The sequence below is a fragment of the Platichthys flesus genome, chromosome 16, assembly GCF_949316205.1.
Source record: "Platichthys flesus chromosome 16, fPlaFle2.1, whole genome shotgun sequence".
NCBI lineage: Eukaryota > Metazoa > Chordata > Actinopteri > Pleuronectiformes > Pleuronectidae > Platichthys > Platichthys flesus.
The window spans coordinates 8,682,309-8,706,174 of record NC_084960.1 but is presented as its reverse complement, the minus strand read 5'-3'; the positions used below and the strand labels follow the sequence as shown (position 1 = coordinate 8,706,174).

General features: G+C 41.7%; 5 protein-coding genes across 8 annotated transcripts in view; 2 read left to right on the top strand and 3 right to left on the bottom strand.

The window, feature by feature from the left end:
• LOC133970871 (ras-related protein Rab-26-like) overlaps positions 1–2,571 on the top strand; it is a 40,093-nt gene extending 37,522 nt beyond the window's left edge. Inside the window, exon 9 of the mRNA XM_062407982.1 lies at positions 639–2,571. Coding sequence (XP_062263966.1) covers positions 639–738 — 100 coding nt within the window. The 3' untranslated portion in view covers positions 739–2,571. The remainder of the gene's footprint in view (positions 1–638) is intronic.
• Positions 2,102–12,366, bottom strand: LOC133970870 (arf-GAP with dual PH domain-containing protein 1-like). Of its 2 annotated transcripts, XM_062407980.1 has the most exons (11): positions 12,128–12,366; positions 10,392–10,522; positions 9,498–9,589; positions 8,833–8,915; positions 5,059–5,171; positions 4,624–4,770; positions 4,253–4,336; positions 3,854–3,916; positions 3,675–3,746; positions 3,228–3,456; positions 2,102–3,131 (listed from the first exon to the last, which is right to left on the bottom strand). In XM_062407980.1, the coding sequence occupies exons 1-11, from the start codon at positions 12,216–12,218 to the stop codon at positions 3,103–3,105; spliced, it is 1,134 nt and encodes a 377-aa protein (XP_062263964.1). In that variant the 5' UTR covers positions 12,219–12,366; the 3' UTR covers positions 2,102–3,102. The 2 variants fall into 2 exon arrangements, with proteins under 2 accessions (XP_062263964.1, XP_062263965.1); XM_062407981.1 differs by lacking the exon at positions 10,392–10,522 and having other exon boundaries at positions 12,128–12,364.
• Positions 12,367–14,967: 2,601 nt separating this feature from the next.
• LOC133970639 (RNA-binding protein with serine-rich domain 1-like) lies at positions 14,968–17,670 on the bottom strand. The gene is made up of 7 exons (XM_062407608.1): positions 17,569–17,670; positions 16,709–16,855; positions 16,429–16,605; positions 16,216–16,321; positions 15,738–15,891; positions 15,514–15,655; positions 14,968–15,342 (listed from the first exon to the last, which is right to left on the bottom strand). Coding segments are annotated over exons 1-7 (834 nt in total). The 5' UTR covers positions 17,571–17,670; the 3' UTR covers positions 14,968–15,236.
• A 12-nt stretch (positions 17,671–17,682) lies between these two features.
• LOC133970635 (uncharacterized) lies at positions 17,683–21,158 on the top strand. 3 transcript variants are annotated; one of them, XM_062407604.1, is made up of 5 exons: positions 17,684–17,841; positions 18,640–19,049; positions 19,131–19,329; positions 19,498–19,611; positions 19,855–21,158. In XM_062407604.1, the coding sequence occupies exons 2-5, from the start codon at positions 18,685–18,687 to the stop codon at positions 20,785–20,787; spliced, it is 1,611 nt and encodes a 536-aa protein (XP_062263588.1). In that variant the 5' UTR covers positions 17,684–17,841; positions 18,640–18,684; the 3' UTR covers positions 20,788–21,158. The 3 variants fall into 3 exon arrangements, with proteins under 3 accessions (XP_062263587.1, XP_062263588.1, XP_062263586.1); XM_062407603.1 differs by having other exon boundaries at positions 17,683–17,841; positions 18,643–19,329; XM_062407602.1 differs by having other exon boundaries at positions 18,640–19,329.
• Positions 21,159–21,671: 513 nt separating this feature from the next.
• Positions 21,672–23,264, bottom strand: LOC133970964 (cytochrome P450 2K3-like). The gene is made up of 3 exons (XM_062408128.1): positions 23,022–23,264; positions 22,758–22,917; positions 21,672–21,715 (listed from the first exon to the last, which is right to left on the bottom strand). The coding sequence occupies exons 1-3, from the start codon at positions 23,220–23,222 to the stop codon at positions 21,672–21,674; spliced, it is 405 nt and encodes a 134-aa protein (XP_062264112.1). The 5' UTR covers positions 23,223–23,264.
• Between the last annotated feature and the right edge of the window lie 602 nt (positions 23,265–23,866).

Genomic DNA, 23,866 nt, shown 5'->3' with positions numbered 1-23,866 from the left:
TGGTTCACAAAATTCTTATCAGGTCAACCTTGCTTCCAAGTGAACATTTGAACCAATTTAAACCCTCAAGAAGTTCTTGAGATATTGTGTTTGAAGAATGAATTAATGTTGAAGGTAAATTAGGACCTAAACCATCTTAACTGAAGGTTAAAGGTTATATAAATAAGATTTTAGTCATTAATAAAGCAGCCACTAACTGTTTGGAGTAAAGGCATCCTGAGTGGAGAATGACGTTGCACTTCCTCTGTTCTTTCCCTGGAAACGTTTCATCAACTGCGTGGGTTGACGGAGGCTTCCTCATCCAAACCCCCATCGAAATTCATCAAATGTCGCTTTTTCTTTTTACTTATTTGTCGGCACCATGGTCTCAACGTGCACTGAATCTCAAGACAGGAGCTGGATCACGATTGGCCTCCAAACTAGTTGTCAAAAAAGTCCTGCTCTCATACATACACATAGAGTGATACTCAAGGTGTCCTCTAGTCTCACACAGTGGACGCACATGATTCTGCACAGCGAAGGTCAAACATCCGGGTAAAGTAATAATAATGGAGTCAAACCTGAGCGTTTGTTTTGCTTATGGTGGGGGGGGGCTCCTTTGTGTTTAGCCTCATCTCCTCCTCTTCCTTTTGTCTCAGGGAGCTGAAGCACAGGTCCCTGAAGGATCCCAGTGAGAAGTTCAAGCTGCAGGAGTACGTCAACCAGGAGATGAAGGGCACTGGGTGCTGCAGATCTTAAAGCCTGCTGCACTCACTCTCTGGATATGTGTGTGTGTCTGTGTGTGTGTGTATCACTCATCTTCATAAAGTGTGTGTTTATGCCTGACACGATCAGATGTGAGGAGTCAGCTCCAGCGAGGTATTAAAATGTTTGTCCTTCTGATTCTCTACTGTCAAACCTCTCAGTTGTCACAGCGTCGGTCTGTTGTCCTGTCCTCCTCCATCTCGTACGTCTGTCATTCTCTTTTAACCCCCGGACGTAGAATGTGACACGTTGCCAAAATCTCTGCATCAACGTGTTTAGTGATTTTATTGTAAAGAGGATTAAAATAAACTATTTGCGGAGACAAGGAAAATGTATTTTAGAGCCTTTTTGTTTTTTTCTCGCATCCACTTCAAATTTCAGTGAAAATATTTTGGAAAGTTCTCTTCTTGCTCCATGTACGGATGAGTGTCCATGTAACAGATGTGTAGCGATTTGTCTTCTGCCCATAGGTTCAGTGTTCACATCTGGATTTTAAGCTCCGCAGAGCCAGGTTTAGCTCACCAGCATAAACTCAGTCTAAGTATTTCCAGGATTCAGCTGTGGATATCTGGGATCATGTATAACGTCAACAGAATAAAAGCAAATCAATGTTTTTGTATTCAAAAGATACTGAGTATAGCAGCATTAGCTTGTTTTAGTAGATATAGATTTGTGCTAAGTGCAAATATTAAAAAGTAGTTCAAGCGGATCGACAGAAACATGACAGTGCATGGGTTCCACGACCTCCAACAGTTTTCATTATCGGAATATTTTCTATGACAGAGGATCAGTTCTGAGTCCTGGCAAGCTCCAGTTCTTGATAATGCAATGTTTTGTTTTGGAAATATTCTAAAACAGATGGTCAAACACCTTATGTGTAAAAACTTATCACATTTATTTCTGCACGTTAGAAAAAAAGTAGATAGGAAAGTAGCACTTTAGGTGAATAATGGCCGTTACTGGGGTTTTGGGAATAAAAATCTGGAGTCTGTTGACAATGTTGCCTGAAGTATTGTAAATGAAACATTTATAATTCTGTTTTTATTTCACTGCTTTAGTTGTAGCCGGTGGAAATGTCACTAGACTGCTTCAATAATTCCTGCTTTAGTTTTGCATTCATTCATATACACAGATTAAATATATAGTGCCGGAGTCTATAACATTTTTTTTGCCCTTATGATCTGTTAACAGTATTAATCCTATTTATAAAGAATCGTAACCCTCTATTTAACAGTAAGTTGATATAGTAGATTTCACCTTTGTCATATAATTTAAATATACAGTATTTACTTAACATGGTTTTACTAGATTTCAATGTGCAGCTTCTTTCTTGTAACTGAAAATAAACACAATAAAAAACGGGTAACGTGGCTTCGAGCCTTTTTAATCATGAGCATATTTCAGATTCACTGACACAAATCCTCCTCTTACACTTGAATGAATGGATCGCTGCTCAAAAACATCTTCAGGCCTTTCTCCTCAGTCACTGTATCAAATATATTTAACACCCACACCTGGTTTACATCACAGAGTGTGGTGCCGTGGGTTAAAGCACAGGTTTAAAAATTCCTTTGTCTCCCTCTAGTGGATAAATACCCTTGACATGAAATGATTTTAATTTGTTGGTGTTAGAAAAAAAGAAATGGGAATTCCGGCCAAATAAACCACATATCATACATTGACATGCAGCTGATTGATTGTGTATTCAAAGTAAAAATGTTTAGTTGTACCTGCATTGCCTGGCATCATAACCTTGAAGGTTTGCAGATAGCAGATGAGACAAACAAATAAATATAACTGAATAAATATTATACCCATACATGGAAATAGTAATAGTATTATTTCTTCTTACTGACATATTTCATTCCTGCGTCCGATTGGTTTAAGTCGGCCTGTAACTTACCTGAATGGCACAGTTTATACACTTGGTTGAAATTCAAGACAATGACTTGTGCTATTATTAGAAGACTCGAAATTACACATTTAAATCTCTTCCAAGTCTGAGCAGCAACAGTTTTCACTCCTACACAAAAGGCAAACATACATACATTTACACATGCATCGGTTATGGCACATTCAGGTCAGGATGACTGTTTCAAGTGTGTGAGTTACAGGTAATGACAAATGAGATTCAGGCCAATTCTGCTCCGATTCGGATTCACTAAGAAATGGGTCGAATGTAAGACGCGGTGAGTAAAAGCCGTAATTGTGGGAATGATAATCTCACTGTCCCCCCTGGATTTTATAAGACCTATTAAGAGATGTCGAGCACCATTATCTCTCTCCGGCCCTTCTCTTCTTCAGGCTCCACTTCTTGCTCCTCATCCTGCACCAGAAGATCCTCAAACACTACCAGAGTCATGGTTTGTGTTTAAAATAGGCCTCAACTGCAGAGAGAAGATAACAGCAATCAGCAACTCAGAGAGAAAAACCCTAAAAAAAAAAAAGACTTATCTTAGCTGTTGTTGTTTTGTTCATTTTACCTGCATACTCCTGAGGCAGCATTGGTCTGTTGATAACCGTTTGAAATTCGAACATCCAGTCGTTCTGACTCTCTTCGGTCTCGCACGCAAAGAGGAAATTCCTCTCCGGGGTCACGATGGTGATTCCAAACTGCCAGTGGTAGCCCTGAGTGTTGGACGGGAGCTCGGGCAGCAGACTGTAGCCGTTCTCCTTACTGCCCACGAACACCTCGCCTCGTGCGTAAGCGTCCTGAGAGCAGGGGGAGAAACGGTCTAACTGATTTAAACAAAGAACACTGACACATATGACACATTTCATTGTTTTGTCTGTTTTGATATGTTGTTCACCACAGACCAAATGTTACTGAGTGCACTGTACTGGTGCATGTTTTGAGTCTTGAGGTAATAGGCTGTGTGTAAAAATAGAATGCACCGGTCAAAGTGTGCAACTGCGGCAGGTTCAGATACCAGTGGATCTTTGAAGTACATGAGCCTCCTGTCGTCAAGAGTGAACCACCTCTTCTTGAAGCCCTCCGTGTGCTGCGGGACAGACACAGAGCTACAAATGAACAAAGTTCCTTCTGCTTTCATGTTTTCACCGCAGATATCATGAGTTCTAGACATTTCTCTGCTGTGATAGACCTCACCTTCGGACCAGTCTTCTCCATGTAACCCTCCCTTGCGTAGTTCCTGGTTAGCATCGGCAACAACTAGAGAAACACCAAGCAATTACCTCACTGATTAAACTGTGAATTTTAACAGCATGTATGCTTATCTGAGAAGTTGTGACCACACAGCTTTTGAAAAAATCTTGACTTAGATTCATATTAAATTTATTCAATTTACACAGAAATTAAGGTTTTCATTTATTTTGGTAACTTAGAAGTCATAAAATGTGAATTTGATGTTTTTTTTATGCACAATTTAATCCCCAAGCTTTTTGAAACTCAAACTATTCAAACCGAAACTCGATGTCGGGTGTCCTCAGTGGCAGCTGTACACCCCGTGTGTATGTGCCCGTATTGGTGCAAAGTGCATATACTCACAACAGACAGGGGAGACACAGGAAAGGCCACCTGCAGGTAGTGAAACCTGGCTGCTCGGATGGCGTTGAACCAGTCCACCATTTCCTTCGAAGACAGAACATCAGGAGGGGCAGTTAATCCCGTGTTCTCTCAGTTTTATTCATCATAAGACAGTCTCTAATGATCACTTATCGTAAATATCAAGTTGTGTAGTTGATGACCTTCTACAAATACAGCACGCGTCAATACACACGGATTTGTAATGACAAACCATCTCCACCAGATGGACACACACACAAACACACACACACACACAACCATGCTTTTCCTGGACCCACCCCTGCTCTTTATTTCCAGTCTAAACCTCCCCACAGACATTCAGTACCACTCACCCTTCCATCCTCGTGGTAAACAAAGACATTCCTGGTGCTGTTGTCCTTCAGATAGGTTATCTGCAGGCCATGAGGTGTTCCGATTTTAGTCGGCTGGAAAGTGGCATTCACCGTATTTATCTTCATTATCGCTTTGGGCTCCCTGGCCTGCAACAAGGAAATGCATTTTTGAGAGAGAAGAAAGTCGTATTTCATCATGACCTGAAATGAGGATATTAATAATGAAAATACCCTGATTGTGGTCAATCAGGCAATAAGATCCATTCGTGGTGTTTTCAAATAGTAAAAAGCACATTTGGAAAACATGCAGATCTTGAAATTGTGTAAATAGAAAGATCTCCGAGAAAATGGGAACATTTGGAGGTAGAATAACAGAATGAATGAAGTGAGATCAGAAGTTCAGCTCCAGGGGAGAAAGAGAGAGAGAACCCTCACATCGTGCTTGTTGAAGTACTTCAGAACCCCCTCCCGCTCGGACAGGATGAACTTTCGGCTCAGGTACTGTCCATTGTCTCTGCCTCGTTTCCATAGGAACCCCTCTCTGTATCCTTAGGGTCCCAATTCGTCAACATGGGATGGGAATATAGAGATTACACAGCAGACTTTACAAGAAATTATTAAATACAATACCTTAAAATCTAAGACAAACATGCATTTTTGGAAATAAAATCACAAATAATGAGGAGAAGTGAATAAAGCTGTCATATTAATAATGATTATCATGTAGATAATATAGAGGTTCAAACCATTTGGGGCCATTTGGAGGCAGCAGAGCAGTGTGGAAACAGCACTGGCATATTATCACCTTATAAACTATATGTAATTTGGCGAAGGGATTAGAAAACAGTAACTCATATACACATCCAGAAACTTTCTCATTTATTTAGAGATGTGTTTCTGGCCACTTGATGGATTAAGTCTCCACTTCTTTCACTGGTCACCATTAGGTGCTGGGAGGGCAGTGTGCACCACCTTTTTTTTGCAAGTGCTTTTTTTATGATATTATCAAAGCAGGAAACCACTTATTACTTCATGTGTGTTGTTTATGCAGTGGTTATTACAAACTCATGCAGTAAAAATCTGTATTTTACTTTACATAATGCATCATAGATTACTGAGGGATCTCTAACTAAGTAAGCAGAAACTATGCTGTTGCTGGAAAATCCCTGAAAGCCCCTGCGTTACAAAGTCCTGTAACACTGTGTGTGTGTGTGTGTGTGTGTGTGTGTGTGTGTGTGTGAGAGAGAATGTGTGTGTGTGCGTGTGAGAGTGTGTATGTGTGTGTGTATAAGTGTATGTGCACACTTTTAGCTTATGTGGTCACTGCTCCAAGCCACCCAGCAAGGGTGGTAGGAAGTGCTTCTGCTTTGACTACACATCAATAATTCACGTCCATCTGATGAGCTTCCTCTGCGAGTGTGAACCTCACTGAAACCAAGCTCCTATACACTATATACTATATACACTATATCAAATCATTTGTTAACAAGAACCAGAACCATATTCAGCGAGAGCCACCAGAAACAGCCTTGCAGAAAGAAGTACACTATCATTACCCTTGACACACACTTGCATACTCACACCGATCATATTAGTCATGAGCCGAACGCCTTTTCAGTTTAGATGTCCAAATGTCACATTGTCTTAAGGAGAAGTTTCCCTCGTTTGATACAAAAACTTCTTTGAAGCCACGGAGCCTAATTTGAAACATAGTTCCATAGCTTTCATCATTCCCGCGAGACCGTGACACTGCAATATTGACGAAAAACAAATGCTGCACGAAAACGCAGAGCATCAAGGTACTTTTTCATCCTATTTATGGTTTCCTGAGGTGGTTTTTGCCTTGTTCCATTTCTTGTTCCGTTTCGTTCAGCTGCGGTCTCAGTTCCACAATTGTATAGTGGCGTTACTCTGGGGTAAGGTAAATAGATCAAAAACAAACCTCGGTGCTGCCCATATAAACAGCACTTGTTTTCACGGGATTACATGCAGATTACAGCAAATACGCGTAGAAACCTCAGATAAAACCACCTCCCCTGCAAGTACCTGAACAAGATAAGGAGTTCTACAGGAGCTGTCTCCGTCAGATGCTGATATTATATCAAGCTTTGAGTGCAACGCCATAAACGGCAGAGGAAATTTGAGAAGAACAAATGCATGAACTTTATATCTGAATTAATCACTTTCCTCAGGAAAATGGAGCTGAAACTGATCTGTTTGCTTGTCCACCTGCAGTTTATAGATTTGCTGTGCTGTATAAAGTTATCATGGTGTGTTGTGGGCCACGGCACTGGCTTCATCAATTATTTATGAGTGGGAATGTTTTGTTTAACCACCCGGAGGAGGGGGGGGGGGGTCAGACCTTCCACACATCGGCCCACACCAGAGGAGAAGAGTCAGTCCCTGGAACTACAGGCTGTACAGTATTTGCAAGCACACGGGAGAGCAGAGTCAGTTTCAGACCCCAGCATTTGTCTTCCTCCCGATCGCTGCTGGGGTTTTGTTTTTCCTGCTTTTCTTCTGAGCAAGGTTATATCGAATATTTGCACACAAGAGGCACCATTCTTCCTCCACTGCCCGAGGCACCCACATGCTCCTCGGCCCGGAACAACACAAGAGGCCTTTGACGGAGAGGCAGGGAGACGGAGGACAAGCTCGACAGTTATGAGACTCTGATAATAGAGCTTTATCTTCTCCACCTTAAAGGGGGGTAGTGGTTGTTTTATTTGTATTATGTTGGTATCATCTGTTGCATGAGAAAACTTAAAGAGATTTACTTTCTCGGATTTCTTGCATTCGACTAGTCTTACTCTTACTGCTTCGTTTTACAAAAAATAGAAACAAATCAGTGTGTTTGAGAAATCCCAGGTTATATTTTGTCCCTTAAATGCACGGTCAAGGAACTTCTTAATGTGCCGGATGAGGTGTTGACATCAATAACCAAGAATTTCTGTGAGTAATAGGAAACTGGGCTGATTTCTAACCTTACGATCTACTTCCTCGTCTCCATGAATACTAACAAGTAAACCTGAATGTGTGGCTCTGACAATGACGTCGCTTTTCTCCTCATGTATCAAGACACTCCCAAGTATTGCTCTCACAAGAGAGAGGGGGAGAAGTTACACAGCAGTGTCACAAACCAGGCCTTCTATTGGGTTTAACTGATTTCATTTTGCACAACTTCCTGTTTCCGGCTCAGATGTTACAGAGGGGAACAGACAGTAAGAGTCGATAGAGAGCGTGGTCAGTGGCCGTCAGGTTTTATCAGCACAACATTCAGACGTTTCTGACAGCTTCACATTTCCTCTATAACAGAGCTAAAGACTAGTAAGTGGCAATTAAACGATGAAATTCGCAAAATCCAAATCTGTGATGAGGGACAACCGAGTAATGATGTTAAATTTCATTTAATGATTGGTTTACAATTTCAAGAGTGTGCTATGGACACCCGAAAGGCAACTTTGTAATCCTATTGGTCCACTTATAATAACATGGTGATTTGTAATAAACCCCAATAAGACAAAAATTATTTCACACAGTCCACAGCAACAAGAGGGTGTGATATTTTGCCGTTGGGCAGAGACAAGGGTAGATGTAGAGAAGACAACTGTGGCAATGTGGAGCAGAAAGAAATGAGGACACACACACACATACACACACACACACACACACACACACACACACGGCGGAAAGTAAATTTCTTCATCCGTTGGTGACAGGCCCTTCGTTGTCTCTGCAGCTCTCCCAGCAGTAACAACAGGCGTGCAGTCTGACTGGCTGGATAACTGGGCTGGGCAATGGTGATTATAATAGCAATGGTGCATACTGGGCAATCCGTTTTCCTTTGAAAGGATCATGCCATTACAAGACCAAAAAGCGAACACACACCGAACCCCAGCAGATACCAATGCCGCTGTTTTCTCAAAGGATCGTCTAACTGGTCAAACTTGAGAAGGAACTTCGGAGACTTCGGATTTTTTTTTTGTAACGCAATGAAAACATTTTCAGGTTTTAAATGTAGCCTAAAGCTCGATACATGTTTTTCCTTTTCTGCAAGGCAGCAGAGTGGGACGTGAGCGGCAGCCTCCTCACCCTCTTTCACTCATTACCTCGGATGGGATCGGCTGTTTTGAGAATGTTGACAATGATAAATGGAATTCAGTCAATGCTGAACAGAAGGTGCTGTGCAGACACACATATATCCCTCACCTGCAGAGTAGGGCTCCTGCCTTTCCACTGACATGAACTCCTTCCTCTCGTACTTGGCTCGAATCCATTGTTCCCGGAGGAGCCTGCAGAACAGTTGGTGTTGGATACTTTGATTATTCTGATCATACAGCTCTTTTATATCTCATATCTATCTTTATCATATTTATTTCTCCAGAACTTTCACGTAATACTCACACAGCATCTCCAGAATGTTTTGAGCTAAGATAACTTGTTTCAACATGTTTAATCTGCATCACTCTCTAATGGCGTAGCTTTGTTCAGCTCCAAGCCCTTCATGGATTTGTCTTTTTCTAAACACAGTACAATCTGTTCTAAGAGTTGCATTTTGCTACTTATATCGCAAGAGAGTTCAGGAGAAACCATCCTACTGAACGGTGGCCTCATGTTAGAACTCGTTAGAAGAAGCATTTTTTACTATAGAAATTAACCAATGGGGAAGTAAGTCCTTCAGCACAATCAACAGGAAACACTTTTATCCATTTGAACCTTCATGTTGGTGTCATTCAAATATATCAGTTTCTGTTAGTGTCCACCTGAGCAGCAGATGTTTACTCATCCATCTTTTAGAGGGGGACCACCTGTAGAGAAGTGGAGGCAGCTCCTCTATCAAGGATCTAAGGGGGGCGGAGGACCACATCACTTACATGCAGTCTTTGTGTTTGGGCTGGTAAAAGAAGGCAGGAACTATCTGCTCATATTTGGCCTTGGCAGCGTTGTTCCCAGCAGAGTCCATGAACTGCAGAGGCGAGAGACAAACACTTAAGTTGCCAAGTGGCTGGTGAGTGCATGAATGCACATTGCAGAGAGACAGATAGGAGAGAGAGAGAGAGAGAGAGAGAGAGAGAGAGAGAGAGAGAGAGAGAGAGAGAGAGAGAGAGAGATTTCATCTTCACAGTGACATTGACTTTGAACTCATTTCCTGGAGACTTGCTCAGATCTTAGTCATGGCTGCTACTTCCCTAACCTAATAGTTACCAAAAGAAATGTCCTTTCTTTCAGATTTGTATTGATTAACATTATTGAAACTCACTTTTTGTCCCTTTACAACAGATGAATGTCCCCACAACATTAGCAATGCCTACAACAGCCACTCTCCCACACACAAGAAAACAAAGGGAGGTATGATGTGGTCAAGAAAGAAAAAGGGGGAAGCACGGAGAGAATGATGATAAAACACACCACAAACCAATTTCCTTGCGCCAAATTCACCATCAGCATGACATAAACCTGGGAGCTGTTAAGTCTGAAAGTCACAGCCTTCAGCAGCACAAACACATATTCAGAGATACTAGTTACATCTGCCAGCTGCTGGCTCATGGCTTTCAGGCCGTGGTGAATTGAGACTTGTTTCGTTCTCCCCCTGCAGCGACAGGCAGAGAGTGACGCTCACAGCGGAACAGGGCGGGGTGCTTGAGGCCGAAGGCTGCAGACGTTCAAGCCAAGTTTTAGATTACAATCAATGCCTGCTCTTCTCTTATAAAACAACAACTAGGGCAGTGTGTGTCTGAGCAAAATCCTTCAGACGTTGTCGTTCTCACCTCCACCTCTGAGGAGCTCCAGGGATCCAGCAGGAGAGACTTCACCTTGCTGATCTGAGTAATGTTTCTATGGAGGCCTGAGCAGCTTTGACACACGAACACACCCAGGGTATAGGACGCCCACTCCGGATCTGCAGAGCAACACACAGACTTGTTTGTACATGCGTGAAACCCATTGCAAATGTTGCATATTAGTGCACAAAGGTTGACAATACACTGGATTGTAAAAAAGTCTAATTCCTCAGAGTGACGGTATCGTAGCTCAGCTCCACAGATGATCAATATTTGGGTAAAACACGATTATTCCTGTGTGTCTCAAGATGATATAAACTTGGAAAGACAACAAGATTCCCGAGAGTGATAGTTTTTCCTTGAATGACACTAAGGCGTTAGACAATACTACTAATACAGTGCCTGTTGCAGCAATAGACCACAATTAATTTCTCACTGCTTAGAAATGGTGAGCTATCTTTAAAAATGATTTGGGGTCAAATAAAGTTTAATATTATTATCTATCTATTCTGTAAGCACATATATTCCATCTAGACCAATTCACAGGTATATCATGTGTCTCAAATGTTTGCAATGTTACCAAGTTATGCTTCAGCGCTTGTGACATTTCTCTGATCTCTGCTGAGAAACATTCGAACATTCAAAGTTGAATCATCTCGGTTCCTTGGATCAATACAACATGTTGGTGTCTTTTTTTTTAGATCACAAGATGCAGTAAACGAATCCATTTCACTTCAGGCCTGTCGAGAAGCAATGTGTGAACCGCTGCACACACTTGCACACACAGCTCGCAAGCTCTCACTCTCAGGGTGAAGCAGACTATCAGTGAGCTGCAGCCCTTTAACCGCTAATGATGACTGAAAGAAAACGGTCTTAGCTCAGGGCAAAAATAGCACCATGAGAAAAAAAAAAAGACTTCCTTGTGCATAATCTCAAAGATGCACATGAGCATCTGTACGAAAGAGAAAAGCGTGATGTGGTTAGACACTTTGTTCTGTGTGTGTTATATGTGATCCAGACAGGCAGTTGGCAGAGAGAGGGTGAACAGACCCATTTGGAAGAGAATTTTAACAGGGTGAGTGTTTGTCATCAAGATATGAACCAAATCCTTCAAAGAGATCTGCACGATTAGAACGGAGTAGAGCTGAAAGTCATTTTACTGAAGTTTGATTGGATGCTCTGGTGTATTTGTTCGGGTCATCACATTTCACAATGGAGCTCAAATTACTCAAAATATTTAATAATCAGAAAACTTGTGCCAAGTAATCCAAAAGGACATATTTTTCACGATCTTTCTCACCTCAACTCCGAGTGGACAACCCTTATATAACAAGCCACACCTGTTTGCATGTAAGTAACTGCAGATATGACAAGGGCCAACGAGGTGTGAGCGCGAGGGTACGTGCGAAAAGTCCGTGAAGGAAATCAGCCAACAGTTGGATACACATTTCCACCAAGTTGAAGAGAGAATCCTTTACAGCTCAGCAAGTGTTTCTTATTTTAAAGCTGGGTTCAAAGGTGGTAACACATTAGTTCGATCACTCTCCTGTGTGAGGATTGTGTCAACTGTTGTATATTTCATAACCCTGCTGAGACCACATCGGGACTATCCGAGGAGAGAAACCGAATGACCTTGTACCAGAGGCAGTTTACAGTTTATAACATCCCGCAGTGGATGACAAATGAATGTCCAGCAACTGTTAACTCCCCGTCCTCCAGCATACCTGCAGCTCCGCAGTCGGCACACTCTCCATTCCCGGGTTTCCCCAGAAGCTGGTTCATTCGCCCTCTGTTATTTTCTGGATCCGAAGCCATGATGACACAGACTTTGCTCTAAGAAAAAAAAAAAAAAAAAACTCCTCAGCGGCTTAAAACGTCAAACTCTCGTTGATCGAAAGTTACAACACAGAGCAGGTTTTAAAATACCGGCCGGACGCGCTGGACTCAGTGGGCACAGTGCGCCATGACGCGCCGGAACACAGGGGAGTGCAGGTGGGCGTGTGATGTCGCTGCTCCAGTCATGACTTCATCTAGCTCTCCGTGGTGTTTGACTGGAGTGAGACACCCAGCGGAGGATCGCGCTCCCTACTCTCCAGACACATTTCGAAAAAAAAACACAACAGGCCACAGAACGAGCTCTGAAAAAACATTTCAGAATTTATTCAATAGATAAATAAATACAAAATATTGAATCTTTTTGTATTATAGTGTGATGAATCTGTCTGATATATGACAGCACACTGGTGCTTTACAGCTGATAAGACCTGTAGGTCAAAATAAGTATATATTGTTTTACCTGTGTCATTTTTATGATTAGAATTTTGACAATATCAATTATTAGAGTTTACTAAATAAAAATATATTTTTTTAGCTTCAAGTAGGTAATTTCAGGATACTTGAAAGTATTGTAAAAACACTTTGCTCAATAAGTTCAGAGTGAGACGGATATACCTGTGTTAAGGACCTCTCTGAATACCTACATACTGAATATCAAACATATTTACTGTATAGATTTGGACTTTACTTTGAAAAATCTCCAAATCTATTAGGTCAAAATGTTTGATATTCAGTATTTAGGTAGTCAGAGAGGTCCTGAACACAGGCATTTCAGTCTCACTCTGAAGTTATTGAGCAAAGTGTTTTTACATTACTTCTATGTATCCTGATATGATCTATTCCACAGTAAAAATGTTTGACATTCAGTATGTAGGTGGTCAGAGAGGTCCTGAACACTGGCACATCAGTCTCACTCTGAAGTTATTGAGCAAAGTGTTTTTACAGTACTTTGAAGTATCCACAAATTAACTGATTTGATTGCACACATGTTGGACTTTACTTCGAAAAATCTCCAACTCTATACAGTCAAACTTTTTTCATATTCAGTATATAGGTAGTCAGAGAGATCCTGAACACAGGCATATCAGTCTCACTCTGAAATTATTGAGCAAAGTGTTTTTATAGAACTTTGAAATATCCTGAAATGATGTATTCCACAGTGAAAATATTGGACTTTACTTTGAAAAATCTCCAAATCTATACAGAAAAAAATGTTTGATATTCAGTATGTAGTCAGAGAAGTCCTGGAGAAAGGCATTTCAGTCTCACACTGAACTTATTGAGCAAAGTATTTTCATCGAACTTTGAAATATCCAGAAATCAATTGATTTGATGTACACATGTTGGACTTTACTTTGAAAAATCTCCATATCTGTACAGTAAAAATGATTGATATTCAGTATGAAGGTAGTCAGAGAGGTCCTAAACACAGGCACATCAGTCTCACTCGGAACTTATTGAGCAAAGTGTTTTTACAGTAGAATTTAGCTACTTGAAGCTAAAAATGTTTGACTTTTATTTTGTGCTAATGCTTTTCATAAAAATGACACTTGAGGCGACATATACTTCTTGTGAATATAATCCAACCCATTTCTTTTTAAATTATGCATTTTGTTTATGCTCCATGTCAACAGTTTATTTTGAAAAAAAACGCTTTGGATGCATTTACCATAATTGACAATATATGCACGCAGTTGAATTTCTGTGTCGGCTGATTTGACCACAGAGACGCAAGTGCCGGCTGGCTTGACCGCAGTGTTAAAGGTGGGTGGAGCTGAGGAGGGATTTGTGTAACAAGGTGAAGGAGACGTCAATCAATCAAAGTCAGTGCAGACCCCTGCTCTTAACAAGCCCAAGCGATTTATATCACCTGTGAGTGCAACTTGAGATATGTGTAATCTGCTTCAGGTGCCAATCAAATGATTTACAGAAATATTTCATCCACATGCAAAAAAGAAAGCTTGTACTAAATCTTCCTGAATATAATTTCTATCTACTCAGTAGATGATGCCAAACAATGACAGCTGCACCACTGTACTGTGGATTCTGTTAAAGCACTAATATTATTGTACATTACTTCCATATTTCCCTAGTGGGACTATTACAGGATTATCTTATCTTTTCTCGTTTTATTTTGTTTATTCCAAAGGTCTAATGGCTGATTGTGATTGACAATTTAAGTGTTTTTGTGGAACTATGAGAAAACTGCTGTTTCTATTTGGAAGTCCATATTCATTTGAAATTAAAAGGGCGCTCAATACAACACATAGCTATTAGTTCCATTAACATGGCTGTTATTTATTTTGTCAAGATCCATGAATTACTTCTTGGGCAAACAGTAAAAATGTCGACTAATGCCCTATATGTTCCAAATCAATCCATCATCTATGCAACTTATTCTAGAGGCTCGCAGCAACATAAGGCAGGATGACCCGGACCCACACGAAAATGAAATTGTTTTTCCCTTTTCCCTTCATGTTTCGAGGAAATCCACTCAGTCGTTTCTGTATAATCTTGCTTCAAAACAATCTAACAAACCACCCAAAGAACAAAAGGACAGGAATGAGAAAAATAACCTCCTTGGCAGCTACAACAATTGCAGACACATTAAATGTTTTTGTGTTCTCTAAAGACTGAGTAAAGCTGCGTTGAGCAAGGCAAACGCAAGGCAAAGCAAGTTGAGGCCGAATCTCCCCCTGGCTGTTACAGAAAGAACTGACACACTGTACATGTTTCAGAACCTTTATTTGTCAAAATATCAAAAAAAATTCAGATCATGGTAAAAAGAAGAAACCCTTTAAAAAGAGACCCAAGTGGGCATGACCCAACCATGTGCCAACTTTCCGAATAAACGCAAAACAAAACAAAAAATCCACTTCCTACATGCAGGCAGATGTTTATATTGGCTACAAATCAGATGAACCTATTTCTGGTAAGTCCACAATGTCAGTCAAAGCAGGAGGGTGATCACTTGGCATCTGGAGGCCGGAAACCTGTCTATCTGGAGGAGTTAGAGCTGGAGCGGGAGCGGTGGCGCCTGCGACCAGGAGATCTGGAGCGAGAGCGGCGGCGTACTGGGGACCGCCTCCTCGGTGAGCGGGACCTGCAAGAACACAGGAAGAAAACGGCTGTGGTTTGAAAGCAAGAAGAAAAAAAATACAATCGAAAAATAATCACACACAGTGCAAAAGTGTGCAAAGCGAGTACAGGCAGACATTTCACTGACTGAAAGAAATCACTAGTTGAATAAATTTCACGAGATTGGGAGACTGACCTTCTCCTCATGCGTGGCGGGCTGCGACGCCACATAGGTGGTGGAGGGGGCATTCTGCGAGGGGGAGAGGGTCTGCGAGGTGGAGGGCGGACTCGCTGGGCCAGCACGGCAGATGCAGAGATTTCCTGTCCGTCAATCTGACCTGTAGATTACAAAAGTCATCGAAATGAATACCCAAAGTAATCTCAGGAGACAGATCCAAGGAAACAGAGACTCCAGCCCACCTCCGTCCATGTGTTTCAGGGCCTTTTGGGTGTCCTCGGGGGTCTCAAACTCCACGTAGGCGTAGCCCCTGGACAAGTGTGGGTGGACCCTATCCACTGGCATGTCGACCATTTTTATTTTCCCATAAGTGGAAAAGATCTCCTGGATGTGGTCCTGTGCAAAAAAAGGTAGAGAGATACTTATTACAAGTGTGGAAGGAAACATCCTTGAACATCTGTGGAGGAATATTGACGCGGAAAATAATCCATAAAATAGACAGTTTAAAATTGGACAACATTCATATTATTAATACATAATCGCGCATATCAGAACTTTTTCTTTCCCTCATTTTCACTGACCGAGGTAATGTTTTAATTTGAAATCATATTCAATCCTTTAGAAAACCTTGAAATAAAGAGTAGCAGCTTGAAAGCAGCAGAGCTACCACTTGGCGACTTGCTCGGGTTGGAAATGTGTAACAATTTCTTTTTTGCTGACCTTGGTGACATTCCTGGTCAGCCGGCCCAGGTGGAGTTTAGTTGGTTTGGGGCTCGGGCTTCTTTTCCTTCTTTCCTTCTCATCTCCCCTCTTCTGTGTTTTGGACCTGCAGAATCACAAATCAAACATGGATTAACGTCCCAGCAATTTAAAGGAACAACGTAGCAAATATTGCAAAAACTCTGTGCGGCTAAATTCGATGAGGTGATTTACTCTGAGCGTGAGCGCCGGCGGTTGTCGTGCCGTCTGCGGCTGGGGCTCGGGGAGCCAGAGGAGCTGGAAGAGGAGGAGCGAGAGCTGGAGGAACCAGAGCGACTGGTACCAGATGAGCTGGACCCACTTGAGGAACCTGAACTAGAACCAGAGCTGCTGCTTGATCCAGAGCTCGATCTGGTCATATTCAAAACACAGTTAAGCTTTAGTACAAAGTATATAAAGTCAAGAACAATGTTTTCGCAGACATGGTTACAAATGTGTGTTTTAGAGAACAAACCTGTTGCTGCTAGTACCACTCGATGCACTGCGTCGTTTCCTTACTTTGTCCCGTCCTCTCTCCTTGTCTCCTTCCTTTCTTTCACTCTTGTCTTTACCTCGGTCTTTAGTTTTCTCCTCATCTTTCCGCTTCGTGGGAGATGGTGCCCTAAAGTCAACAGAGAAAAGTGAGTGAGATCCTGTGAATGGTGAAAGATGTAGGGCTGCAACAGTCAGTCATTTTCATTGTCAATCAATCTGTAAAGGCCATAAATCCTTAAAATATTGTCTTTGAATTAAAACGTGGTCGGAGCTACAGAACAAAAGCAAAAAATATTAAAACTACAATGCTACAAAACAGGCCAATCCTTGCTTATAAGAAGATGCGACCCACAATAAACAACAACTGAGTCTGGGATGATAAATAACTCAATAATCGATTGATAACCGAAATGTTTGGCCACTAAAATTCTGTGAATTGATATTTCTTCGGGAACAAAACAAAGTAAATCGTTTCTCCTGCATCGCAGGACCAGCTGTGTGCTTGGGTCAAAGATCGCATTTAAACCAAACGGGGAAAATCAAATACCCGAACAAATTCAATGTAAACTTCTTGTCTTAGGTAAAAACAGAAAGTGACATCGTTTAAACCACTGAAACGTCGCAAGTATATTAACATTACGACCAACAGAATACACGCGCCGCCATTGATTTCCACTCTAGACCAGAAGCAGGCAGCCTGGTCCCCGTTTGTCGACAACCTCTCCTCTAATGAGAGGTTCACGGGGTCAGAAAAGACGGCGCGTGGTTCCACTTCGTGTTAATCGACATTATCCAAATAACCCGAGCTTCGTTTTGACTCATTTAAAAGCCTGAACTTACATTTTCGTTCAAACGAGGGAATCCGCTTCAAACACCGACGGCGCGTTGGTCGCTCGGTGATGACGTGTGAGCGGACGTGACGTCAGAACCTGAGCGCCCCCACACAAGTGGTTTGTTTGTAATAGTTCTTATCGATAAAATAACAGAAAAATGTGCGGTTTGTGCGCGTGTCGTTGCATCGTAGCTGCGCGAAGTGGAAATGTATCATCTCGACACTTGACTTGATTTAAATCTGACAGGAGACAATAATCCAGCGCACCTCCTGACAGCAAGGTAAACGCATCACTTTATAGACCGATCATAGTGATCGCTGTTGATGTTAGCAAGCTCTGCTAGCGTCCATTACCAGACGTGTGTGTGTGTGTGTGTGTGTGTGTGGGGGGGGGGGGGGGGGGGGGTATATATATTTGTATAGTGTGTATTAATGTGTAGCCAGGCTATACCAATGTTAACCAGTGGCGCCTAGCATTGTTTGATTTGTCCCACTTTAAAGTAAAACCAGTTTCTAATAATTCACACTAAATATAACTATAATGTAATATATTGTGGCAGATTGTAGAAAAAACACAGTCGAAATAAAAATTTTTCATTTGTTTCATTATATTTTAATCTTATATAATTCGTGTGTCTCATAAATACCATGTAAGCTTAATCAGACCATATAAAGAGCAAACAGTGTTTAACCAATGAGACGTTGTCCAATTCAATTCGAATTCACCACGTCCCAATTCAATGCGACATTTGAGTATGAGATTTGATTAAATGTGGATTTGATCAGTGATATATCATTTGGAATACACTTCGCTTTAACATGACTGGTGTAAGGTAAATTGTACAAGAGACACTTTAATTGGTTGCAGTTGTTGTACAAAATGTTGCTCTAATGAGAAATATTTTTTGTCAATATAGAATAGTTTGGAAAACATAAGTAGATAACAACCTTATTATATGAAACTGTCAAAACCTGCAAAGGATCTCTGGACTGATCACTTTTCTTCTTGTTATGGTGGCAGAGATATATTGCTGATTGAGTATTGATGACAGTTTATTTTTTTTATTTCAATTGTCTAGAAGATAAACAGCCTAACTCCCAGGGCTGTTCTCCTTTGAGAGACCATGGGCCGGCTGGATGACGCCGCCAAGCACAAAGTGGTGGAGCTGAGGAAAGCTGGTCTGAGTTTCCGTAAGATCAAAGCTGTGCTGGAGCTGGAGAACATCAAGGTGTCGGCCCAGGCCATCTACCTGTTCCTGAGGGAGTTCCAAGGGAGGCCCCCGGGGCGGGTCAGACCTGTGGAGGGTGGAGGCAGCACAACAAATGTAGCCCACATGCAAGCTCAAGCTGCGACAACACAAGATAGCTGGAGTAACGCTCATCTCCATAACCTCCTACGGAAGGCATCTCACCACGCTGGCTTCACAGCAGCTGCGGACTTTGCCAAACAAACTTCTACAAATCCAGAGGCTTGTGGAAAGCCACCTGGGTACGGGGAGTCGAGCGGCGGCAGCAGGTCAGAACAGCAACTCGTGGGAGATAAGGAAGAAAATGACATCCAGATTGTTAGTGTCACCTCTCTTGCACAGAACAGCCAACAGGGAGGTCCCCAGTGCAATGCACCACAGGCAGTGATGGGCGCTGTGCCTTCAACACCGACAGGAGCCGGAGCCTTCATGAGGAAGAGAGTCTCACCTTCTCCAGCCTCTAACTCAGTTTTGGCAGCCCGAAAGAGGCTTCTGGATAAAGCGCTGTCACATAGGATGAAGGTACCTACCTAAGTTTACTCATGTGTCAACAGCTTTTGTAATTATTGTTTCCAGTTGCAAAAGGCTGTGTTATCTACCAAATACTACAACTATAAAATTGTCTTTTAAGCGGTTTTCAGGTATGACCTCCGGGGTAAAGTCTAACTTACATAAATTGTGTCTCAACAGTCATTCCAGCAGGTGGCATCGTTGCTCAAAAGAGATCACCCAAGTGTCCAGGGATCGACTATAAGTAGTGCGATGCCACAGCTGACTGAAACATATGACCTGACCACTGAAAAGGTGAGAAAAGCAACAACGTCAAACAGCATAACTGATCTCAGATCCGCAGTGTGTTCCTGGTCTTTAATAAAAGCAGACTGTCATTTATTTTGAGTCTTTTTGCTTCTGTGCCTGTAGCTGGTTCAAGGTAGAACTGTCTTCCAGCAAAGATCTGTCATAGTGGATTTTTATACCTGAATAAGGGAGACTAACCAACTCAGGATTGCATTTAAACTTTAATCATTTCTTTTGCATTTTGAACAGACTGTTATAGAGGGTCAGTCTGGAGGAAGTGGTCCCCCCAAGCGTTTTCTGACACAGAGACCAGGTCTGTCTGTCCGTTCTCCTCACCCTCCTCCTCGGGTTGGCATTCGTCTTCCTAATCGCCTGGGAGCACCTTTCACATCCTCAGCTCCCGGGGGTTCTGTCATCCGCCTGCAGATCACTGCTGGCCAAGGTGCACCTCATAGTGAGCAAAACCTACAGCAGGCAGCTCAGGACACGGGGGGAAAAGGTGGTCTGCAGGATCAAATCCAGACTCTGGGTTCCGAGGTGCGCGGCTTGGGCCTGGCAGTGAAGATGCTTGTGGAGCAGCAGTGCCGCCTGGAGAGGGAGCAGGTGCAGCAGACCCACATTCAGAAGCAGATTCTCAGCACTCTGCAGAGCCTGTCCCTCAAACTTGGACCGTGTAGCAGTTCTCAACAGCAGCACAACAAAACCCCATCACCCTCTGCATCTACCTCCTTCAGCCAAGACAACTTCAGCTTTAGTCGGGGCACGTACACTCAGTGCAGCCAAACCCAGCCAAGCTACAACTCTTTAGAGAGTTTGGACAATGTAGAGGCCTTTAAACTGCCAGGACTGAGCCCTACAAGTATGAATGGGTTTCCGCCATGTAGCAATGCGGAGAACCTTCCACTTACTCACACTCCCCCTCAAACTCAACCATATGCAGCTGCATACGCACAGCAAACCAGTCAAAATCTGATGGCACCCTACACACAATCCTACCCCTCTACATTCACCCAGACACATTCTCAGAGTTTCAGAATATCAGAGAGCAAGTCATCTGATTTCCCGAGCAGCTGCTCAGCAAGGAGCCTCCAGAGCTGCAGCGTTTCCACGCAGCCACTGGTGAACTCAAGTCACGCTGCACAAGATCAGCGGCTCAATGTTGTCAAAGTGGAGGGGCCGTAGAGGGCCTCTGATTCAACAATGTCTTTTGGACCATAAGGGCTTCGAGTTGCTTTTTAAGAGTTACTTTAGTGCAGTATTTTAAGACGCACATGCTTTTACAATAAGCATAGTTGTAGCATTTTTCCATTTATTACAAATTACATTTTAAGAGAATACATACAGCAATAGAATGAGGGGATTACAATGTTTTAGGGAAAATGTGGACATGACTTGATTTAGATTATTTATGTGCAGGCACCTTTTTGTAAAAAACCTTGTTTATAATGTATTAACCTATTTTGTAGCAGTATGACTGACATGAACTGTTACTGTTCAAACCTCTATGCTTGTTGATTGAAAAAAGAATAAAGAGCCGGTTATGATTGAAGGCACACACGAGTTAGTGAGTCTTTCATCAAATAATTTTTCATTATATTAATCAGAGCTTTAATACATGTTATAACGAGATTAGCATGTTGACGATGTACAACTCAAGCTTAGCTGACCAATCAATAATTGTTTTATTCCTGATGTCTGCTGATAGCACAGAGCTTTTGCACTGCAGGGTTGAGGGTGAAGCCCACTACTGGTGTCAGATCCAGTTCATCCTCTGTAACTCCAGGTGGAGGAGTGAAACGAATGTGCTGGAGGAGGGAGGTGAAGATGAGGAAGATCTCCATCCTGGCCAGACTCTCTCCTAATCAATTTCTTGAGCCTGAAAAAAAGAAGAAGACATGAAGTAATGTTGCATCTACAAGTAAATGTGTTCTATCATGTCTTAGTTCAATTAAACCAAATCAAAGGTACCTGCAGAGAAGGGTAAAAATGCATCCCTCTTTTTAAAATTCTCGTCGTCCTCTAGGAAATGGCCTGGGTTAAAGGAGGAAGTCTTTTCCCACTCAGCTTCATCTTGAAGAGCAGACGACAGTAGAATAACCACTGGGGTGTCCTACAACATGAAGGAGAGGGTGGAAAGGTTTAGGTTCCATTGTAAATGTTTTTCACAGTTCCAGAAACATTCAAACCAAATCTAAGTAACTAAAACCAATATTATTAGTGACCACACTTTGCTTTAATAATAGCTTCAATTGTCCTTAGTACAATAAATCTAACCAGTTCAACTACAATTCCTAGTTTCTGATTCATCTTTATTAGTTTGTTTGGTGACAGAATAATATATTGTATCACAGGTAGAGAATGACAAAACCAAAGTTAAAGCCTTAAGCCAGTGCAATGGGTTCTTACCTGACCCGCGTCCCATCCATCCACCACCAAGGTTCACTTTGTAGAATTTAGGGACACCTAGTGGTCTAGTTACATGTTGCAGCTCAACCCCCCTCCTTCCAGACATGAGAGAGAATCTGTGGTAGCCCTCAGTTGTCATAAAAACTCAAAGGTGTTTAACACTGTGTTTTTGACAGGGGGGGGGGGGCTCTTATCTTAGGGACCATTCTTTAAAGCATGCTAATTTACATTCACACACACACACTCACACACCTCCTAGTTAGTTAGTTTGATTGTTTAGTAATTTGTGTTTTAATACTTTATTATGTTCATAAGAAATGTTCTTTTTTCACAAATGTTCTGTCATTAATATTGCATAAGTGAATCTTGCCAACCGTTACACTGCTAAGAACTCCATAACCTTCATTGTTCATTATATAATCTTTAATGGTAAAATATTGAGATTTCTAATTGAACTAGATATAAATGAGACTGATCTTAATCAATGAATTGTCTATCTTTTCCCTTCTATGAAGGGTGGTGCCCCGCGATAACTTTAACCAATTAAAGTTATGATTTAATATTAATATTTTAAATATTAATGTTTTATATTTTATTTTGATAACCAAATTTATTGAGTGCCTAAAGGCACACCATTCTATGGTAACTCTTTTTAAGCACTATTGCACAACAATACATTGCAACAAAATACGTATTTAATATAATTTCTAAAATACAAAATGAAACAATTTGTCGCTGCTCCTCACCGTGTGTTAATTTCAGGTCACTTATAATTGGCAAAGCTTCTCTATCTGCAAATGCATCATTCTGGACCAGAGCCTGTCTGATCGTCTTGTGTCCTGCCAGCACCAGGGTTTTCTTAGGTCCAAAGTGCATGGTGTAAACCGGTCCGTACTTCTTGGAGAGCTTGAATATACATATAAAACCTTCAATAAAAACTTATTTTTCTTCGTGATTTTTAGCCAATATACAGATGTAAATTCTTGCAGCTTTATATCTTGTTCACTTACCTCATACAGCGCTGTGTGAGGTGACTTGGGATCCAAAAGCAGCAGATTACCCAGCAGAGGCAGTGGTCTGGGCCCTGGAGGCTCCTGCCCCTGAGGGCTGAAGCCTGAGGAGACCAGATAGAGGATAAGTAAGGTCAGCAATGTGCTGATTGGAGTGGTTGTATTGGTGTAGTGAAGCAGGAACTCTTCCATCGTAGCCATTTTTTCACTTGTGATACTAATGACAAGTCAGACACAGGAACTATCAACCCCTCCTTAAGTAGTTAAATATATAGGTAATGGATAACAATGGACAACCTCTGAACTTTGCACGTTAAATATGATAACTTTACCACAGAAGTGACCAATAAATAACAGCCTCTCCTTTCTCTCTATTTGCACATTTCTCTCCTCCTCCTCCTCCTCCTTCTCTCCATCTGGTTTGTGTACCTTTGTGTGTGAGAGCAGAATCTACATCTTGTGGGTACTTGGGTTTTATAATGTATATGCATTGGAGAACGATTTTATCTAAGCCTGCCTCAATTCCTTTATTGACTAGAACCACAGGAAATATTGATTAGTAAAAATTGTATTAGACCAATCCCAACTTACCTAACTATTAATAATTATTAAATCATTATTTATTAAAGAAAGTTTTGGACAATTTAGAAAAGACTTTGCCCTTGGCCCATATAACCCTTCCACGTGGCTTGAAAAAAAACGGTCTAGTAGTTTTTGCACAATCATGAAACATAACCTGTTTTCCAGAGGTAATAAAACAAATCTCAATATGGAAAATCAAAAACACTCTTTGGAATTCTTTCCCATCTACAACTCTCACAGTGTCCCTCAAACAGAAAACACAC

Excerpts from the sequence above, each read along its gene's own strand:
- LOC133970964 (XM_062408128.1), bottom strand. The coding sequence starts at position 23,222 with ATGGCTACGATGGAAGAGTTCCTGCTTCACTACACCAATACAACCACT. Across the intron at positions 22,918-23,021 it reads CTCACACAGCGCTGTATGAG|CTCTCCAAGAAGTACGGACC; the intron begins GTAAGTGAACAA and ends TGTATATTCAAG. Across the intron at positions 21,716-22,757 it reads TGACCTGAAATTAACACACG|GACACCCCAGTGGTTATTCT; the intron begins GTGAGGAGCAGC and ends TTCATGTTGTAG.
- LOC133970639 (XM_062407608.1), bottom strand. Across the intron at positions 16,322-16,428 it reads CGCCGGCGCTCACGCTCAGA|GTCCAAAACACAGAAGAGGG; the intron begins GTAAATCACCTC and ends GTGATTCTGCAG. Across the intron at positions 15,656-15,737 it reads CCTGAAACACATGGACGGAG|GTCAGATTGACGGACAGGAA; the intron begins GTGGGCTGGAGT and ends TGTAATCTACAG.
- LOC133970635 (XM_062407603.1), top strand. The coding sequence starts at position 18,685 with ATGGGCCGGCTGGATGACGCCGCCAAGCACAAAGTGGTGGAGCTGAGG. Across the intron at positions 19,330-19,497 it reads CGCTGTCACATAGGATGAAG|TCATTCCAGCAGGTGGCATC; the intron begins GTACCTACCTAA and ends GTGTCTCAACAG. Across the intron at positions 19,612-19,854 it reads ATGACCTGACCACTGAAAAG|ACTGTTATAGAGGGTCAGTC; the intron begins GTGAGAAAAGCA and ends CATTTTGAACAG.
- LOC133970870 (XM_062407980.1), bottom strand. The coding sequence starts at position 12,218 with ATGGCTTCGGATCCAGAAAATAACAGAGGGCGAATGAACCAGCTTCTG. Across the intron at positions 9,590-10,391 it reads GGAGCTCCTCAGAGGTGGAG|TTCATGGACTCTGCTGGGAA; the intron begins GTGAGAACGACA and ends TCGCCTCTGCAG. Across the intron at positions 8,916-9,497 it reads CCCAAACACAAAGACTGCAT|GCTCCTCCGGGAACAATGGA; the intron begins GTAAGTGATGTG and ends ACTGTTCTGCAG.